We start from the raw sequence: 17,577 nt of genomic DNA, 5'->3' as shown, positions 1-17,577 counted from the left end.
ATGAGATAAGAAGAAATTCTTGGCTGAGAGGGTGGTGAGGCCCTGGCACAGACTGCACAGAGCAGCTGTGGCTGCCCCTGGATCCTTGAAAGTGTTCCCTGGCCAGGATGGATGAGGCTTGGAGCAACCTGGGATAGTGGAAAGTGTCCCTGCCCATGGCAGGAGATGGGAACAAGATGAGCTTTAAGGTCTTTCCCAACCCAAACCATCTATGATTCTATGAAAATCTGTAGTTTTGTAGGATGGAGGCAACCAAGAGGGATAAAAGACTGATAGAGGGCAGAATTGGAGCTTGCCCACCTGGGAAATGTTCACTGAATTCTGTCCCTAATGTCTCCCACCTGCTAGAAATGAAGCCCTTTGGTTAGTGTCAAACCTCACATCACCCATCCCAGCACAAGTCATCAAGGCTCCCAGGTACCTCAGAGGTTGGAGAGAACCAGCAACTGATCCTTGTGGGACTGGGTTAAACCCTGACATTGTCATCCATGCCCCCTTCCTACCCCTCTGGCCTGGAGAGGTTCCTTGAAGCCAAGCCTAGTGATTAGTTTGAAACCCCAGCCCTAGCAGGGATGCTTAAGTTACTTGAGTATCCCTGAGAATGCTGTGCCCTGTGTTTTGCCTCCAACCACAGCAATCTACAGGAGGATCAGATAACAGCTCAGCTGCCAGAGTTTAGAGCAAAGGAGAGAAATTTGCTCCTGATCCCTTCAGGCTGCCAGTGGAATGTGCAGGGTTGCACATACATAGCACACATGTACACAGACATGGCCCAGCTGAATGCCTCCTCTCTAATCTTTTCCTAAAGACCAAATATTTGACCCAAAGGACGAATTTCAACTTCTGACTTGGAGATCACCCTCACTCAGTCCCTTCAGTATGGTTCCCAGCATCCTCCCAAACCGCTGACCTGCTCTTGGTGTCCTGTTTGGAAATTGTCCCAAGACATCTTGGCTTGGATGCCTCCACCTAATTTTGAGTCTACACCTGTGAGCAGTTCTCTCCTTTTCCTTGCACAATTTTGGAGGCCTGTCTCCAAACCGCCACACTCAGGCACATAGAAGGGGAAATTGCTTTAAGCTAAAAGGAACATCGATTTAGTTAGATTAGATACAAGAAGTATTTTTACAGTGTGGGTGGTAAAGCCCTGATACAGGCTGCTCAGAGAGGTGGTGCAAGTCCCATGTGTGGAAACATTCAAGGCCAGGTTGGACAGGGCTTGGAGCAACCTGATCTAATTGAAGATGTTCCTGTTCACAAGAGGAGGTTGGACTAGATGACCTTCTGACCCAAACCTAGGATTCCATGATCTTCCAGCTGAGACATCCCAGTGCCTTGCTAGTGGGGTGGCTGTGTCCCTCCCCCAAACATCCCAGGCATGATGATTCCACTACCAGCCCTGTACTTCTTGCTCTTAACATTAGTGGGAGCATCCCAAGACTGAGGTGGGAGCAGTGCTGGAAGCTGCTCAGAGACATCCCTTCAACATAGCCCAGCATTTCACTTGGTTAGCTGGTTCTTCCTCTGGTTAAATCCATACCCATGACTTCCAGCATTGGAAACTGCTTCATACTGGGTGCAAATCAAACTTCTTCCTTAAATCTAACCAGGCTAAATTATATAAAAGCATAGAATCATAAAATGGTTTGGGTTGGAAGACACCTTAAAGCTCATCTCATTCCTGCCCTCTGTCATGGGCAGGGACACCTTTTACTGCAATGCTCTGCATCACCTTATCAAAGTTAATTATCAGAAAGAAATCATTACCTTATCCTGAGACAATGTATCTGTGATAAATTCCGTTTACATTTGCTTTTCTGTCTGGGAGCTGGGTTTCCTTCAAAAAAGCCTCAGAAAGCTATGAAAGTCCAGATACATTTGAATCCCTCTTTTCCATTTTCTGGATGTGGTAGGCACATTTGCTGCATTGGTTTGAGATTTGAGCCATATCCAGGTTTTCTTAAAGCTGGCCCTTCTTTCGTAGGGAGGTGACCTTGCTCCTTCCCTCCCTGATGCCATGCAGCCCCTCATCTCATGCACTCACAGCGTGTCCCTCAGGCATTCTCTGCCCTTCCTATCCCACTCAGCTCGATAACCTGCACAGCCACCAGTCTTTCTCTTAATTTCCACCATGAAGGTACAGAGATTTTTCTCCAATAAATGGCAAGCCCTGACTGCCTGTGTGGGACTGGCAGGCTTGCTCCGTGTCCCCTGTCCCCATCCTGTGCCTCCACAGTGCTGATTTACTGCCCAGCGCAGCTCCTGCCCGCGGTTACCTCCGCACAGGCGCTGCCCGCCTGCCTCTGGCGCTCACTGACCGTGCACAGCGTGTCCTGGCGGGCAGGGAAGGCTCAGCATCGCTTTGCCTCCACGTAGGGCCGTGTCTGAGCAGCCCACAGCTCCTTCTGGTAACTCACTCCGAGGACTGCAGGCTCTCTGCTGCTGCTCTCTTTTCCTTCTGCACATGCAGGCTGTTGGAGCCTCCCCTGCCCCCATCTGCTCAGCCCCTCTCCTAAACATGGAGATGCAAGGGAGATGCAAGGGAGATGCAGCCTGGCTCTGACATCCCAGGCTGTCCTGGCTCGTCCTTCTCTGGAAACCATGGACTAAGTGGTGGCTGGGTTTTAAATCCTGCCAGAGGTAATGGAGAGTGTCTGGTGGGCTGCAAGAGCCAGGGGGCTGCCCGGTGCCATTTAAGCCAGAGTCCCAGGTGCCACCCAGACTGCAGCTCCAGTAACTGAGGCCTCCTCAGGGGAAGTTTATGGGTTCCCAAGGACTTCCTCTCCTGACCTGTTGGACTGGGAGAGCAAAAGGGAGAAACTGAGATAACAGAGCCCCCAGAAATGCTTCAGAGAAAACCTTGAAGTCCAGAGGAGAGGGTTGTCACTCCAAGTTGTAGACTGGGCCCGTGCAGGCTTACACCAAGAAATGTGGGGAAGGTGTGAGAAGCTGTGACCTATGAAGAAGCACGGGAGGGACAGGGTCTCCTGTCCTTTGCCAGCTGGAACAGACTGGGGCTGGGAAGAAGGAGGTACAAGCTGAAACTTCTCCAGTTTGTTATACAGAAGGCAGTTCCTGGTTTTTTGGGTGTTTTTTTTTTTGTTTTTTTTTTTTTTTTTTTTTTTTTTTTTTTTTTTTTTTTTTTTTTTTTTTTCCCAGAGGTGGGCTGAGCTAAAAAAAAATCTTGCTCTCTTCTTGTCGAAGTTGTAGCTGAGCTCTGACATGCTACAGGCTGGGGGAGGTAGCCCATGTGGGACTAAGTCTGGAGACTGCATCACCCGCACAATGAGGGCTCTTGCATTTGCACTCGACTTCCAGCCTGTCCCAAAGGAAGTGGCACATCATATACCAGAAGGCAAGAGAGCGAGCACGGGGTGTTTATCAGTCCCCCTGCACCACAGACCCTGCACTCCCTGCTCAGCTCAGGGTCCCTCTGAAAGTCCAGCTGTTGGGACAACCTTAGGCTCTGTGGCTTCAGCAGCCCCACAGACAGCACAGTAATTCGTGCTGGCAGCAGCTGCTCCCACTCAAAACACAGCAGTAATTGTTCTTGCTGGGCTGGTCCTGCTTAGGGCCATAAAGAGCAAGATCCTTCTTTTATCATCATCCATGTCATTCCTGTCTTGGCATCTGCAGTAAATGTCTGTCAGCAGGGCATCGGGGCACAAGGTCGGGTCACCTTCTGACAGACTCACAGGTTGCTTGGGATGTGCAGCGGGAGCATCCGTCTCCCGTGGCTTGGTGTAGGGGTGGGATGTGTCTGTCACGGCAGTGCCGGGGGGACGCAGTGACCCCTCTGCTCTCCATTAACAGTGCAGCCCCCTGTGTGCGCTGCGCCGGGGCAACGAACCCTGATGGCAACAGCTCATTTCCATTTAGATAGAGGAATTTCAATCTCAGTTTGCCAGCTCTTCGCCACGGTGCGACTCAAGACCCAAATTTCCTGTTTCCTCCTCAAGATGCTGTCTGGGCTCGGGCGCTGCAGCGCGTTCGGGGGAGCTGCCGCCGGGCCCAGGGCACAGCTGGGCCGAGGACGCGGGTCTCTGGCGCCGCGGGTCCCGCCCGGAACTGCCGCACGGCCTCGGTGCGCGCTGCGGCCCCGCCGGGCCCCCCGTCAGGAGGCCCCGAGGGCGAGCGCGGAGGGCAGCGGGGCGGATACGGGACACCGAACGGCGGACAGCGGACACGGCACAGCGCACAGCGCGCACCTCATAGCGCACACCGCACAGCAGACACTGCACACCACACAGCGCACAGCGCACACCGCACACCTCACACCGGACACCTCACACCACACAGCGCACACCTCATAGCGCACACCGCACAGCAGACACCGCACACCTCACACCGCACACCTCACACCACACAGCGCACACCTCACACCGCACAGCGCACACCGCACACCGCACACCTCACACCGCACACCTCACACCTCACACCACACACCTCACACTGCACACCTCACACGACACAGCGCACACCTCACACCGCACACCTCACAGCGCACACCTCACACCGCACACCTCACACCTCACACCGCACACCACACACCTCACACGGTCACTACGCGAGCGCTGCGGTGTCAGGCAGGGCCCGCGGCCGGGGGCGCGGCTGGAGCGCCACTGCCACCTGCCGGCCGCGCCGGGAACGGCGGGGGCGGGGCCGCTGGTGTGAGGAGGCCCGGCCGGGGCGGGGCCGCGCAGCCATGTCGGAGGGGACGGCGGGAATGGCGGCACCGGCGGCGATGGCAGACGCGCGGTTGCGGCGGAAGCAGCTGCTGAGCGCGGAGGAGGCGGAGCTGTTCGAACTGGCGCAGGCGGCGGGCAGCGGGCTGGACCCGGAGGTGTTCCGGTGAGCGGTGGGCGCGCCCCCGCGGGAACCGCCGGTGGGGCCGGAGCCCCCTCTGACGGGTGCTCCCGGTGCCGGTGTTCCCCCGCAGGGTGCTGCTGGACCTGCTGCGCATGAACGTGGCGCCGCTCGCCGTGTTCCAGGTGCTGAAGTCGATGTGCGCCGGGCAGCGGCTCCCGCCGGCGGCCGAGAGCGGCCCCGCCGCGCCGGCGCCGATCGGCCCGCTCCGTGTGAGCCCCGGCCCGGCCCGGGGGGCCCGCTCCGTGTGAGCCCCGGCCCGGCCCGGGGGGCCCGCTCCGTGTGAGCCCCGGCCCGAGCCCCGTTTGTCTTAATGTTGGTGGTTTTTGGGCAGCGAGGGGCTGGGGAGAGGTTGCTGCAGTACTTATGCTGCGTTTTGTAGCCTCCTGGCTCTGCTCGCCAAGCCCTTAACAGGAAAAAAACCACGTTAATCTACGGTATTATTCAGTGCTGCTTTGTTTGTATATAACTCAAAAAAAGTTAAAGTTTCCGGGCCATGAGGAATCCCTGGAGAAGAGGAAAGCTGTGTTGCTGCCTTTCCTCTATCCCCATGTGCTTAGTGGCTTCTAACACTCATCCAGCGGTTTCCATCCTCTAGAGATGGTATTTGTGTGGGAAGATGAAGTAGAAGGCTGTGGGGGACTGTCAGCTAAAGCAGTTGCTGCTTTTGAATGCATTTATCTCTCCTTAATACTCTAATGTCTGTGGACAGTAACAACCATAGCCCTGAACTTGTGCCATATATATATATATATAAAATTTTATTTTATTCCTAAGCAGTTCTAATAAAATTTTTGTTTACTTGCCAGAGTGACTTTTGGCTCACCAACTCTGTGGATTACTTCCAAAAGGTTTAAAAATAAGTAACTAAAATAAGCCTACTGTCACTAAGCCTGGATTCACAGTGGAAAAGTTAATTTCTCTTGTGGTAAATATTTCTGGTATTAGTTTGGCTTTCAGTGGCCAGTTTGGCCAATTGCTGTCATATTTCCCAAGGTTAAAATATGTCCTTGGTGCAAGTTAATGCACTGGAATTGCTGAAACAGGAAGATTGTGCCCATCAAGCCACATTTTTTGCTGCAGATGTGATGAGATATTAAATGCTAAGCTTGGATTTGCCCTTTTTGCAAACTGTTGTTTGGTAATGGCGATGAAGAGGCACTTGGGCCTCCTCTTTCTTTTCACATTCATCCTTGACCAAATTCCAATGAACAGCACTTCTGTACCTTGTCAGAAGGCTTGGTCTTCCCAGGTGTGTCAGATTTTTTGTTTTCTGTAAGCTTGTGTTAAAATAGAGCCTTAACTCACTTGGAATGAAAGCTTCTTTTTGGTTTCTGCCAGCCCAGGTGACTTTGCTGTCACACAGCGCCCGCTGACATCAGCTAATTCCTTTGTGAATAAAATTGCTAACTCACTTGGAATGAAAGCTTCTCTTTTTGGTTTCTGCCAGCACAGGTGACTTTGCTGTCACACAGCGCCCGCTGACATCAGCTAATTCCTTTGTGAATAAAATTGTCATTGAAAAGCTAATGCTCAGAAGATGCTTTAGGCAGAATTTAAACTCAGCAGGGGCTTATCACAAGTTTAGGCCTGTGTTTTCATTTCTGTGAGTATAAGAAGTGCTGCTAAGATCCTGTTAGTATGAAGGATGAATTTTGTCCAGTCCTCCTTGTAAGGATCACAGAATGGTTTGGGTTGGAAGGGACCTTAAAGCTCATCTCATTCTGTTCCCTGCCATGGTCAGGGACACATTCCACTATCCCAGGTTGCTCCAAGCTCCGTTCAGCCTGGCCTTGGACACTTCCAGGGATGGGGCAGCCACAGCCAGTCTGTTCCAGGGCCTCACCACGCTGATAGAGAAGAATTTCTTTCCAATACCTGATCTAAACTTACCATCCTTCAACTTGAAAAAGAACCACTTGTCTTTCACTGAGCTTTCTCATTCTGGGCACAGTCCCAAGTCCATCCTTCAGGAGTTGGGTAAGTGTCAGTAGGGTGTCTGGGGTGGTCTCTGGGCTGGATCTGTTCTGCAGGACTGTTGGGTTTGCCTTGCCTTGCCTTGCCTCCTTTCCCTTTAGGAGCTGCTGTAAAGAGGGGGAGCCAAAGTGCTGCCTGCTGTTTGCTCTGCAATCTCTTGTTGGAAGATGCTGCTTCCATTTAAGAAAAGGATGGTGCAGCTTCCATGCAGGACCAGCCATTTGCTAGGGGAGATGCCTCTTCTGCATTGCTGGGACTTGTTTGTGTGGTTACAGCCCAAGCTCTGTGCTTATGACAAGAGCAGCGATTGTCCTGCGCAAGCTTCTCCAGCTGCTTGGTGCCTTTCAGCTCAGCCCTGCACTCAGGAGGCAGACAAGTGGCTCAGGCAATCCTGGTCTCACCCAAGCCTGCTCTGCTCCACTTGTATCAGTCATGAGATCTGGCCTAGGCTTCCCAGCACATCATGGTGCAGGGAGGCTTTTGGAAACAGCTAAAATAAAGCTGATGCAGCAGTTCTGATCAGCACTATTGCTGGTGGGGGATGCCCTGTAGTAATTTCAGCATTTGTGCTGATGAAGCATCAGGGAGTTCTGTTCCCACAGAACACAGCCATGGCCTTCTGTGTTGGCTGGTAACTGAGTCCATGACAGCTGCCTGCAAATTGCTGTGTGTGGGTATTGCAGCATCCATCTGGCATATTTAGCTGGATGCAGCTTAATTCAAACTACATTCAAAATGCTCCCTCAGCATTTTATTTGGGAGGGAAAGTGCTGGATTGAAACAGAAATAATTTCCCAGGTGTCCATTCTGTGTGTGTGAGGGGGAGGATTCTGTTAAGGACAGTGGTGTTGAGTTTGGCCTAGACTAGACATCTGTGTAATTAAGTATCCCATTTTCTCACATATTTCTGTGCTTTCTGTTTCCATCAGTCAACCCTCAAGTCCCTGCTGGTTCCCCTGCAGTTTTCTACCTCTCTATACACGTGCATATATCAGTGCCCTGCTCTTTTTTTAGGCTGATGAATAGTCTTTGATGCTTCTCTCACTCTTTGCACTCCAACCTCTTTTTTCACATTCCCCACTTCCCCAGAAAGAGTGTCTTCCCATAAAATTACTTCCCAAAGCTTTGCCCCAGCTAATTTCTCCTTCTGAATGTGTTGTTAACATGAGCTTGCTTTTCAAAACCTGTCTCGTTTGTGGGGCTATCACTTGGTGTGTGGATTTTAGGGCTGCAAGATGCTAATTGGCACAGGAAGAAAGGAGTTGTGCATAGCAGGGGTCAGGGAATGTTGTCATGCCCAGGGAAACTCTCTAAACTCCAGTGCCTGTTGGAAAAAACACTGAGCCCATCACCAGCCGTGGGCTCTGTCAGAGGTTCACATGGTGAGTTTTTATGGTCTGTGTGGAAAAATATTCTGTGAACAATCACAAGTCCTTCTCTGCCCCTGCATTTTAACCACTTAATTCCCGTGTAAATACTTAGATACAGTCAAGGCCTCAGAATTGTAAGTGTTGCTGTTCAGTTGTTTCATAAATATTCCTCAGTGTATAACACAGCTTGTTGCCAACTTTGTCCTTCTTCTGTGTTCTGCTTGCCATCTTTGTGGTTTTTTTATCCTTCCCTGTTTATCCCTTTTTCTCACTTGTTTCTTTCCCTTTGTGCAGTCTGTGTTTAGCTGTGACCAGCCTCATGGATGGTGACTGTCAGCACTCTTGGGTGCTGCTGGCTGGCCGTGCCAGCTGCTTTGCATTACTCTTCCACTCAGCCTTGAGTTATCTCAGGATTCAACTTGATGTGGGATTTGCAGCGTAGACTTCTGTATTAAGGAGATAAGGACAATGCTGACAATGAGAATTCTGTGTAAGGCTCTAATATGGCAGAGGGAATCCCCTTGGAGATTCAAAGGATTTATCTTACATTTATTTAATCTGGGGTTTATATATCATACAGTGAATATTCCTGTGGGTTGTACTGGCTATTATGCTTTAATTGTAAATTAAATATCCCCATGGAGTCTGAGTGGTGGTGATGTGTGCCTTGCACCTGAAAATATTCCCAGACACTTCATGGTCTGCATGTCTTCTCTGAAAAAAGATCTGTAGAATGACCTATTGGTGACTTATATAGGACTAATTAAAGGACTTACAGAATCCTGATCATGGTTTTCTTACTTAGTTGCTCATACTTGGGTTTTTTCCAGCAATTTTTTTTCCTATTAATACCACTCCAATGAGTGGATTTCCTACAGTCACTGAGCAGCTGTCAGGTTGCCTTCTGGATCTTACCCTGGAACTCTCACTCCCCCCCAGCCTTTCCTACCATAAACAATAAGAGTTTAAACCTTTTGAATGAGAGGCCTTGATTTGTGTTTTGTGTAATGATGGACATGGTAAATACATGGGACAAGTTCTGTGCACAGAGAATTCCTGATGTGAAGTTGTTGCTGTTCCTTTCCCTTCCTCCCAGGCTCACATTCCGAAATTAATATTTCTTCTGTATTGTAGGCAACCAGCTAGCTTCAATTTATAGGCCTCTGTTATCTTCTGGTACAGAAATTATCATTATGTCAGTTATTTTAGAACTGACAAAAAATTTCTCAGCTGTACTGTTCTTTCTTGGATGGCTGAAATTGCCATCCAAGCAAGCACAGTACAGCTGTGAAAGTTCCTGTACCTTTCCCCTCCCAGGAGGTATTAATAAATGTTGAACCTCTCAAAATACAGGTGATGGGTAGGGAAGTAGTCTTTCCTGCTTCAGCAGAAACAGCAGACAAACAGCTTTTATTTGTTCTTCCTTATCCCAGGAATAAATTGCAAAAAGTCTGGGCTGAAATACTGACTACCTGCTGTGGCTTTAGTCCCAGAAGAGTAGGTGGCCATGGAGGTCTCTCTCCTGTCACACTTTTCCTGCAGGAGGTTTGCAGGGTTACCTGAGGCTGTGAGCTTTCCTCTCTGCTGGACATCGAGCTAAATGCTGCACTGGCATAATTTTTTCAATATGTCTTTTCAGGCTGATTATCAAGTTTTTTCCCCCCCCTCTTTTTCATGCTCTGCAAGACAAGACCTGACAGAAGACAAAGGATTTAGAGGAATACTGTAAATGTGTGGTTTTGTTGCACAGTAATGAGATACAAGTTTGAATTATAACTCTGAGTGACAATTCATTTTTCCCCTCCACCCTATCAAAGAAACACTCAAAAAATCAGACTCAATAGAGCTCTCAGAGAAAAGTGAGGGAGACTGCATGGGTGTAACATGAGAGGGTAAGTGAATGGCTTTTGTGGGTGCCTAGCATCTGGCCAGTGTCAAACCATGACAGTGACCAGGGAAATATCAGTGAAATCCTTTTGTTCCTCTGTAGCACTTGAATTACAGAGAGTTTATGTTCATTGAGCTGCTTTTGTGCTTTGTGGTAATTGAATCTGTTATCTCTGATAGTGTAACTGAGAGAAGCACAAACCATGTCTGTCCCTGCACACTTCAGAAGCTGTCCTTGTCTGATACATGGGTCTGCACAGGCTGCTTCCAAAAATATTCTGGGTATTTATGCAGTTTAACTGATTTGTTTCACTGTGATTCCAAGGCTAGGGGGGTGGAGGGCATGTGCTTCAGACAAATGACTTTCTCCCCACGTTGTTTTGGTCGGGTCAGAACACTGAGGGCCCAACTCCAGTAGCGGTGTGCTTCAGACAAATGACTCTTTCTCCCCATGTTGTTTTGGTCGGGTCAGAACACTGAGGGCCCAACTCCAGTAGCGCTTCAGGGTGCCAGTGTGTGTGTGCACACAGCTGGAGTTGTAGGTGGGTTCAGGACCTGCCCTCCAGCAGACAGATGCATGTGAGAAGGGGGAGGACATTGGGGACATGTCTAGGGTTGCTAAAAGCACCATGGTGAATAATGCTTTTATTCCTGCCGGTTTTTCTCTCAGATACTGTGAGATCATGTCTTACCTTTGCACAGCGTGTTTGTTTTCATCAACAGCACTTGCTTTAGTGAAGCTGCTGAAAGTGCCTGAGCTACAGCACAGCTGGCAGGGCTGGTTGGCTGACCTGGGATGGTGACTGCTGGCACATCACTGCCATGCTTGACAAGAAGAGAGTTTTTCAAGAGCACCTGACTTGGCTGGGATAAGTGAATGGATTTTTGTGCCACCCAAATTTTATGGATTAATAAAGGCCACCTGCTCCTACTTGAAAGTTTTTAGATTGTCTTTCTGGTGCATCAAGGTGTTAACTGGTAGTATTGATGTGAGTCCTGTTCCCAGACAGCTGCTCCAAGGAGACAGGATGGTCTGGTGAGTAACTGTGGACTGTCCATAGCACAGATGACCCAAGATAATGTCCATGGATACTCTGGAGTGTAGAGCAGCTGTTGATATGGTGCAGGTTGAACTCTGAATAGTTGCCAAAATGTCACTCTTCATTTTAATTGCATGCATGTAACTGCAGCCTGCTGTATTCCTGTTTTGTTTCCTCATTGCTGTTACTCATTTTTATGATGCTTCATGGAGGTTGCCATCTTTAGTAAACACTGTACATCATGTTCCTTTTATTCTCTTTCCTAAAATGACTCCTTCTTCTCAGCTGAGGGAGTGGCAGGAAAAGTCATTGTCCCTCATCCTCTCCTGACATGCCTCCCGTCAGCAACAGTGAGTCTGTCATTCTCTCCTCTGACAGGATCCTGTTGCCCCTTGCCTCCCTCAGTTTCTATCTTTGTACCCACTGCTGCTCCCTGCTCACACTCTGCCTCTTAGAGCCCATCAGCTGTGCCTCCAGGAGGAGAACTCTCACCTCCTGAACTCAGTAAGAACATCTGGAAGTCCTGTGTAGAAGTCTGAGTTCCTGAAAACCCCAAAAATGATAGGAAATCCAGATCTCATTGAGTGACAGAAGTGATATGGAGAGAAGTGTGTGTGTGCTCTGATGATGTGGCAGCAGTGTCTGAGGTGGACACTGGCACATCCTTTCACTTACCCCAGCTCGAGGTGTTGGAAACATCTGATGATGTGGCAGCAGTCTCAGACACCGGTGGACACTGGCACATCCTTTCACTTACCCCAGCTCGAGGTGTTGGAAACTCTTGGTGTTCCAGCAGTGCTGTTTGCTATGCTGCTGTTCCTGTGTGCAATGACTGGAACAAAGTGGCTGGTTACTTTGTAGATTAAACCTCATGAAAATGAAAAATGCTTCTACTGTAACTTCTTTGGGTTTAGTGGCACCGATACTTGTTGGGCTGAATTCACCAATTTGCTTTCTGCACTGGATGCTGAAGATGTTTGTGAGATCTAATGGAATTTTGCCTCCTGCATGGTTCCTGAGGGAACGCTTGTGGCTAGCTGCTGTGTGGTGATGCTTGAGCTGGGATGTGAAAACTAATAGATGTATTTGTTTGTTCAGGGAGAAATAAAACCAGCTCTGCTGTCAGTGGGTCACAGATTCTGGCCGAAAGAAGCAGCCGGGAAGGATCTGCCCAGAGGATGCCCCGACAGCCGAGCGCGAGCCGCGTGCAGAAGGCAGGAACCTCTGGGAAGAGCAGCGGGGGAGGCAACAGTGCCTAAAAAAGGCTTAGAACAGATGGATTTTGATGCTTGACTGTGTATATAACTTGTGCTTGTTAAAGCTGCTTGTGTTGTATGTATTAAATTAAAACCATGATTTGTAATACAGGGAACAGAGCTGTTGGTTCTTATTTCCAAAACTTCCTTTGGCCACGCAGGCTCCTTGGAAATGTTCCTGCATTTTGCTTGCCTTGTTTCCCCGTGTGCCTGTTTACAGCATTCCAGCACCTATATCTGAAACCAGACTGATCTCTCCCAAACATAATCCCACGTTCAGCCCTCCCAGTGGTGCTGGTGTGATTATGCATTTACAAAGCATTACTGCCCCCTTTGCCTCAGGAGCCAGGTCAAACAAGGAGGTTGTGCCAGATAAGGGAGGGAACAGCTCCATCACTTAGGACAAGACACATACAAGTACCTAAAACAAGTGAGTGGGTTTCTTGGAGCTCAGGTGTTACCATGCTTGGTTCTGCAGGCAGCAGGGTGCCTGCTAATGGCTCTGTGAGCTCAGGGGCTATTGATGAATTCCATGTCCCTAATTAGGAAAAAGTGCCTCCATTTTATGGGAGTTAGATGGTGATTCCTAAACTCAAGATCTGCCTCTCACAGGCCTGCTTCAACAGGTGCTAAAAATGACATTTGCAAGGTCTGGGTTTCTCCTGCTCTGATCAAATAACAAAGTGCAGCTGCTCCCCTTGGTAAAACTGAGGTGGTGGAGTTCAGAGGCCTGAGGGGAGGTAGCCAGGCACAAGTTATGGTCACAATGCTGGGTGTCAGGAGAGCAAACTTTAGCCTCTCCTGCTTGATCAGTCCAATGGGATCAAGCCCTGGAGGGAAGTGGCACCCAAGGAAGAAGATTGATATTCTAGAATATCAGTGCTCAAGAGTGGTTCCACCTGAGAACCCAGAGCTACATTCCTTACCTGAGCTCCAAATACAGTCCTGACATCCCTTCTTGGAGCCACTTCCCTGGCCCTTGTCACCCCCCACCCCATGTTCAACCCCTCTCATAAACTCAGTCTTGTTCCCTCCTGGCTCTGCAGGGCTGGAGATGCTGCTGGGAGCTGCAGTGACTTGGGGCTTGGCTGGGGTGCAACACCTTGGGGCAGGGGCTGCCTTCTGTGGCACTTCAGCTCAATATCCTGGGGGCTGTAGGTCCCCTGAGGCTGCCAGGGACACTGGAAGGGACAGGGCAGGATGTGGGGTGTTTTTGAGGGATTAGGGTCAGCGAGGGCTGCAGGGAACCCTCCTACCCCATGAGGCAGCATTAGGTTATGTGGTTAAAAGCTCATCTCCTGGAATGAAGACAAGCAGGGGGAGGGGGAGTAGCCCTGGGAAACTCCACTGTGCCAGGGATTCCCTGTCCCAGCTGCTCCCAGGGCTCCTGTTGGGCTCAGAGGTGGCTCCAGGCAGAGAGTGAATGGGGCCACTCTGCAGGTCACATCTGGTCCCTCACTAGGGGCAAAGGTCACAGTGTGGGGTACAAGGAAAGAGCATTTTCAGATTGTGACTTATGGGAAGTTCAGGGGAGGAACGAAAAGTGGGGAAAAGGAAGGACCAAGGTGGTTTTGGAGAGCCATAAATGTGGGAAAATAGAGGGATAAGGGTATGATGGCCTGGGTGTCTAATGCCCATCTGGCAGTCTGGGATCACAGACAGTCTGTGCCTCCTGGGGTTGCACACTGAGCCTCGCTGGTGGCTGAAAGTGGGGCACATGGACATTTGTCACTCTTAGGTGCTTAATCAGGTGCATGGCAGGATGCACTTCCTGTGCAAACCTGGTTCCTGACAATTATTCACCATTTAAATGGGCAACGTTGACTGTAGCATTGCCAAGGAGGCTTATAAAATCCACAGATAATTTTATGAGATTTGTTTTATAAAGCAGTTAAAGCAGATAAGCAAATCAAACTAATTAAAGCTCTGTCAATATTTGCACAGAGATGTGTGATGTCAAGTGGAATTTGTACTACCTGAGTGACTTCAGAATTCTCAAGATTTTAGAAGGGTAACACAGAATGTGCAAACACTCACCACTCACCCAATAAATTGAGGGCTCTCAGTCTCACAGAGAGACCTTGGGCAGTGTCCTGACTCAAGGGGGGAGACCCCAACAGTCCTTCTCTCAGGACAACTGACTCCACTGCCTGCCTGCCTGCCCACCAAGGCTCCATCTGTACCCCAGCTGATTCTTACCTGTCCTCAGATGGCCACAATAAACCTTGCTGGCCGAGGTGTGACCTTCAGCCCCTCCACAGCACCAGCAGGTGCAATGGTTAGTGCTGCACACCTGAACCCAGCCATGGCACGGCTGAGGTCAGTCCCAGGTCTGGAGGGCTGCTGGAGATGGTGCACCTGCCACGAGCACCCCGTGCAGTTTATCCTTAACTGGAATGAACAGCTGCAAAAGGAAGAGTAGGGAAAACACGGGGAGAGCCTAGAAGCTCTCTCAGTGGACCATATGCCAGGGCTGAGCAGCACAGGTAGGATCCCTGTCTTCCAACAGACTATTTCACTGCACCATCATTGCCAAAATAGGGGAAAAAAGTTAATATTCGGGAAAAGCTAGGCTGGCCCGTACGGGGATCGAACCCGCGACCTTGGCGTTATTAGCACCACGCTCTAACCGACTGAGCTAACCGGCCACGGTGCGAACGCGTCCCGCCGCCACCTGGTGGCCCGGCAACAGCTCCGCCGCCCGAGAAAACTGAACAAAAAGCAATTCTAGCAGAGGATGGTTTCGATCCATCGACCTCTGGGTTATGGGCCCAGCACGCTTCCGCTGCGCCACTCTGCTATCTGTATACCATCGCTTCCACAAGTACATCTTGTCATCTGTAATCCCGCCCCGTCCCGCAATCCCGGTGGTGCCAACAGCCTGTGCGGGGTGACGGGGACACCGCAGAACGGGAGACAGCGCATGAACGCACTGTGGCGCCCCACACGCTGTTACAGCTCTGACCTCCTCCCGGGAACCACAGGCTAACTCCTCACTGTGCTGCTGAAAGCATAACAGAGACAAAGCCCATCTGGTATCTTCTGCTTTTTCGCTTGCCTGCTAGAAGCCACCATTCACCTGTGGTATACAACCACCCGTCCATCAGATTTTAGGAAAATAGGCAAGCGTCTTATGGGGAACATATAAGAAGCCAGGTGTGTGGATTTTTGTAGAAGTTTTTCACAAATTCAGGAGCATGGTTCCCCAAACTGCTGTCAGTGGGAGATATAAAGATTTTGGAAAAAAACCTTGATGAGAACATAAAGCCTGGGACTGGGGCTACTCAGCACATCGCACACCTTGTGTCTGCCTTGGACAGCAGCACTGTGTTCACAGCAGCCCTGTGGCAGCAAAAAAGAGGATGTGCTCTCAGCACTGCAATGTGATTCATTTTGAGGAGAAGCTGAGCATGTGCTTACCCTTGCTCTAGTTCTGTATTTCTATACATACAACTGGTTGTTCTAGTTTTTGCTTTTTTGTAAAAATGAAACAACGAACACCTGCAGTTCCTCTTCATATTGAGATTATTTTGGGTTTTTTTTTTTTGCAATAGCTGTGAACCATTGCTCCATCATCCTCTCTTGAGTCTCCAGGGCTCCTGGCCTCTGCTTTCTCTTCAGAGGATTCCTGCAAAGTGTGGTGCATGTATGTGCTTGCCTGGGTGTGGGTGGAAGTGTTTTGATTGGCCGTACAGATATATTCCCTAAAGCATCTGGCTGGCAGTTTACAGGACAAAAGTGCATAAGCTAATTAAGAATTATTATTTTTCAAATCTTCATGCTCAGTCTGAGCATGCAGAAATGCAGTTATGATAGCCAAAGCTAAATGGAATTGCATCTGGTCAGGGATGTCAAAGACAACAAGGAGGGTTTCTGTAAGTACATGTGTAAACACATGACAAAAGCCACACACAACCCACTGGTGAATGAGCTGGAGAACTTGGTGAGGCAGGACATGGAAAAGGTTGATACACTGAATGACTCCTTTGCCTTGGTCTTCACTAGCAAACCAAGCTTCAGGAATCCCAGGCCCGAGAGGTCAGAGGGACTCTGGGGTAAGGATGGTGCATCCTTGGTGAAAGAAGATTAGGTCAGGGAATAACAGACATATGTAACTTATAGAATCAAAGAATTACAGAAACATGGAATGGTTTGGGTTGGAAGGGACCTTAAAGATTATCTAGTTCCAATCCCCCTGTCCATGAACCCGCCCATGAACCCATGAGTGCTGACAGCACAGGCTGATGTCATTGTCAGGCCATTTTCAATACTATGATCATGGTGACAGGAGAGATGCCTGAGGACTAAAACAAAGCAAAAGACTCCTGTCTTTGAAGAGGGTAAGAGGCCCCAGAGAGCTACAGGCTGGTCAGCCTCACCTTGGTCCCTAGGAAAGTGAGGGAGTATCTAAATTGCAAGCAGCCCCAATAAGAACAGCAGCCCTACATAAAGGTTGGTGATATAGAGTGTCTGAGACATGCAGTCATGATTGTTAACCGGGTCATTCCAAATGAAATTCCCACATGTACCACAGTTTGTATTCAAGAAAGAGCCCTACATATGAAATTACTGTGTATTATGAACACAGACATTCATTGTATGTACCAGCATCCCCTCTGAAGGGGAATGACAAAGCATTTGTCATTTGTCAAAGCTGGCACTGCAGAGATGGAAAAGGTGGAGGATGGAGAGCAATTTCACCCCAATGTTACATCTAGACATTTTATAAAGAACAGGCCTCCTCCCACTATACCCCCAAACTGCATAACTGGCCTCATGAAGTGCAGTTCCCGCCTGGGTCCCCACCTAGGCACTGTCAGTCTTCATCATTACCACGGCACAGCAGCAGCTTCTCTTGCCAGGTGCAACAGCTGCAACAGCAACCCTGAAAATCCCTCTCACCTGGCTCCTGTACCGACAGTGAGGAGCCCAGCCCAGAGCCACCTCAGCAGCAAAAATACACTGGTGAGGTCAGCGTCCTCCAGGGTCCCAAGAGCTGATGCTGTATGAACATTTTTAACCACCCTCCTCTGAATCCCTGGAAAGGGTACTAGGGAGAACCAGGCACGAGAAGGACCCTGTCCGTCGTAACAGGGTGTTTCATGGCAAGGAACGGACGACCAGACTAGAAGCTGTGGTTTGTCATCCAGGGTTACAGAGGCACAACAAAGCTCGTGGCCT

General features: G+C 49.6%; 1 protein-coding gene and 2 non-coding genes across 3 annotated transcripts; 1 reads left to right on the top strand and 2 right to left on the bottom strand.

The window, feature by feature from the left end:
• Positions 1-4,681: 4,681 nt before the first annotated feature.
• LOC121354457 (mitotic-spindle organizing protein 2B-like) lies at positions 4,682-12,512 on the top strand. The gene is made up of 3 exons (XM_041469121.1): positions 4,682-4,851; positions 4,940-5,076; positions 12,239-12,512. The coding sequence occupies exons 1-3, from the start codon at positions 4,706-4,708 to the stop codon at positions 12,397-12,399; spliced, it is 444 nt and encodes a 147-aa protein (XP_041325055.1). The 5' UTR covers positions 4,682-4,705; the 3' UTR covers positions 12,400-12,512.
• A 2,458-nt stretch (positions 12,513-14,970) lies between these two features.
• TRNAI-AAU lies at positions 14,971-15,044 on the bottom strand. Its single transcript has one exon. It is a non-coding gene; the product is annotated as a tRNA-Ile (tRNA).
• An 80-nt stretch (positions 15,045-15,124) lies between these two features.
• Positions 15,125-15,196, bottom strand: TRNAM-CAU. The gene has a single exon. It is a non-coding gene; the product is annotated as a tRNA-Met (tRNA).
• Between the last annotated feature and the right edge of the window lie 2,381 nt (positions 15,197-17,577).

The sequence above is a fragment of the Pyrgilauda ruficollis genome, unplaced genomic scaffold, assembly GCF_017590135.1.
Source record: "Pyrgilauda ruficollis isolate IOZ18807 unplaced genomic scaffold, ASM1759013v1 scaffold23, whole genome shotgun sequence".
In the NCBI taxonomy this organism is placed as follows: Eukaryota; Metazoa; Chordata; class Aves; order Passeriformes; family Passeridae; genus Pyrgilauda; species Pyrgilauda ruficollis.
The sequence above is the reverse complement of the archived record's forward strand: the minus strand, read 5'-3'. Positions and strand labels throughout refer to the sequence as shown.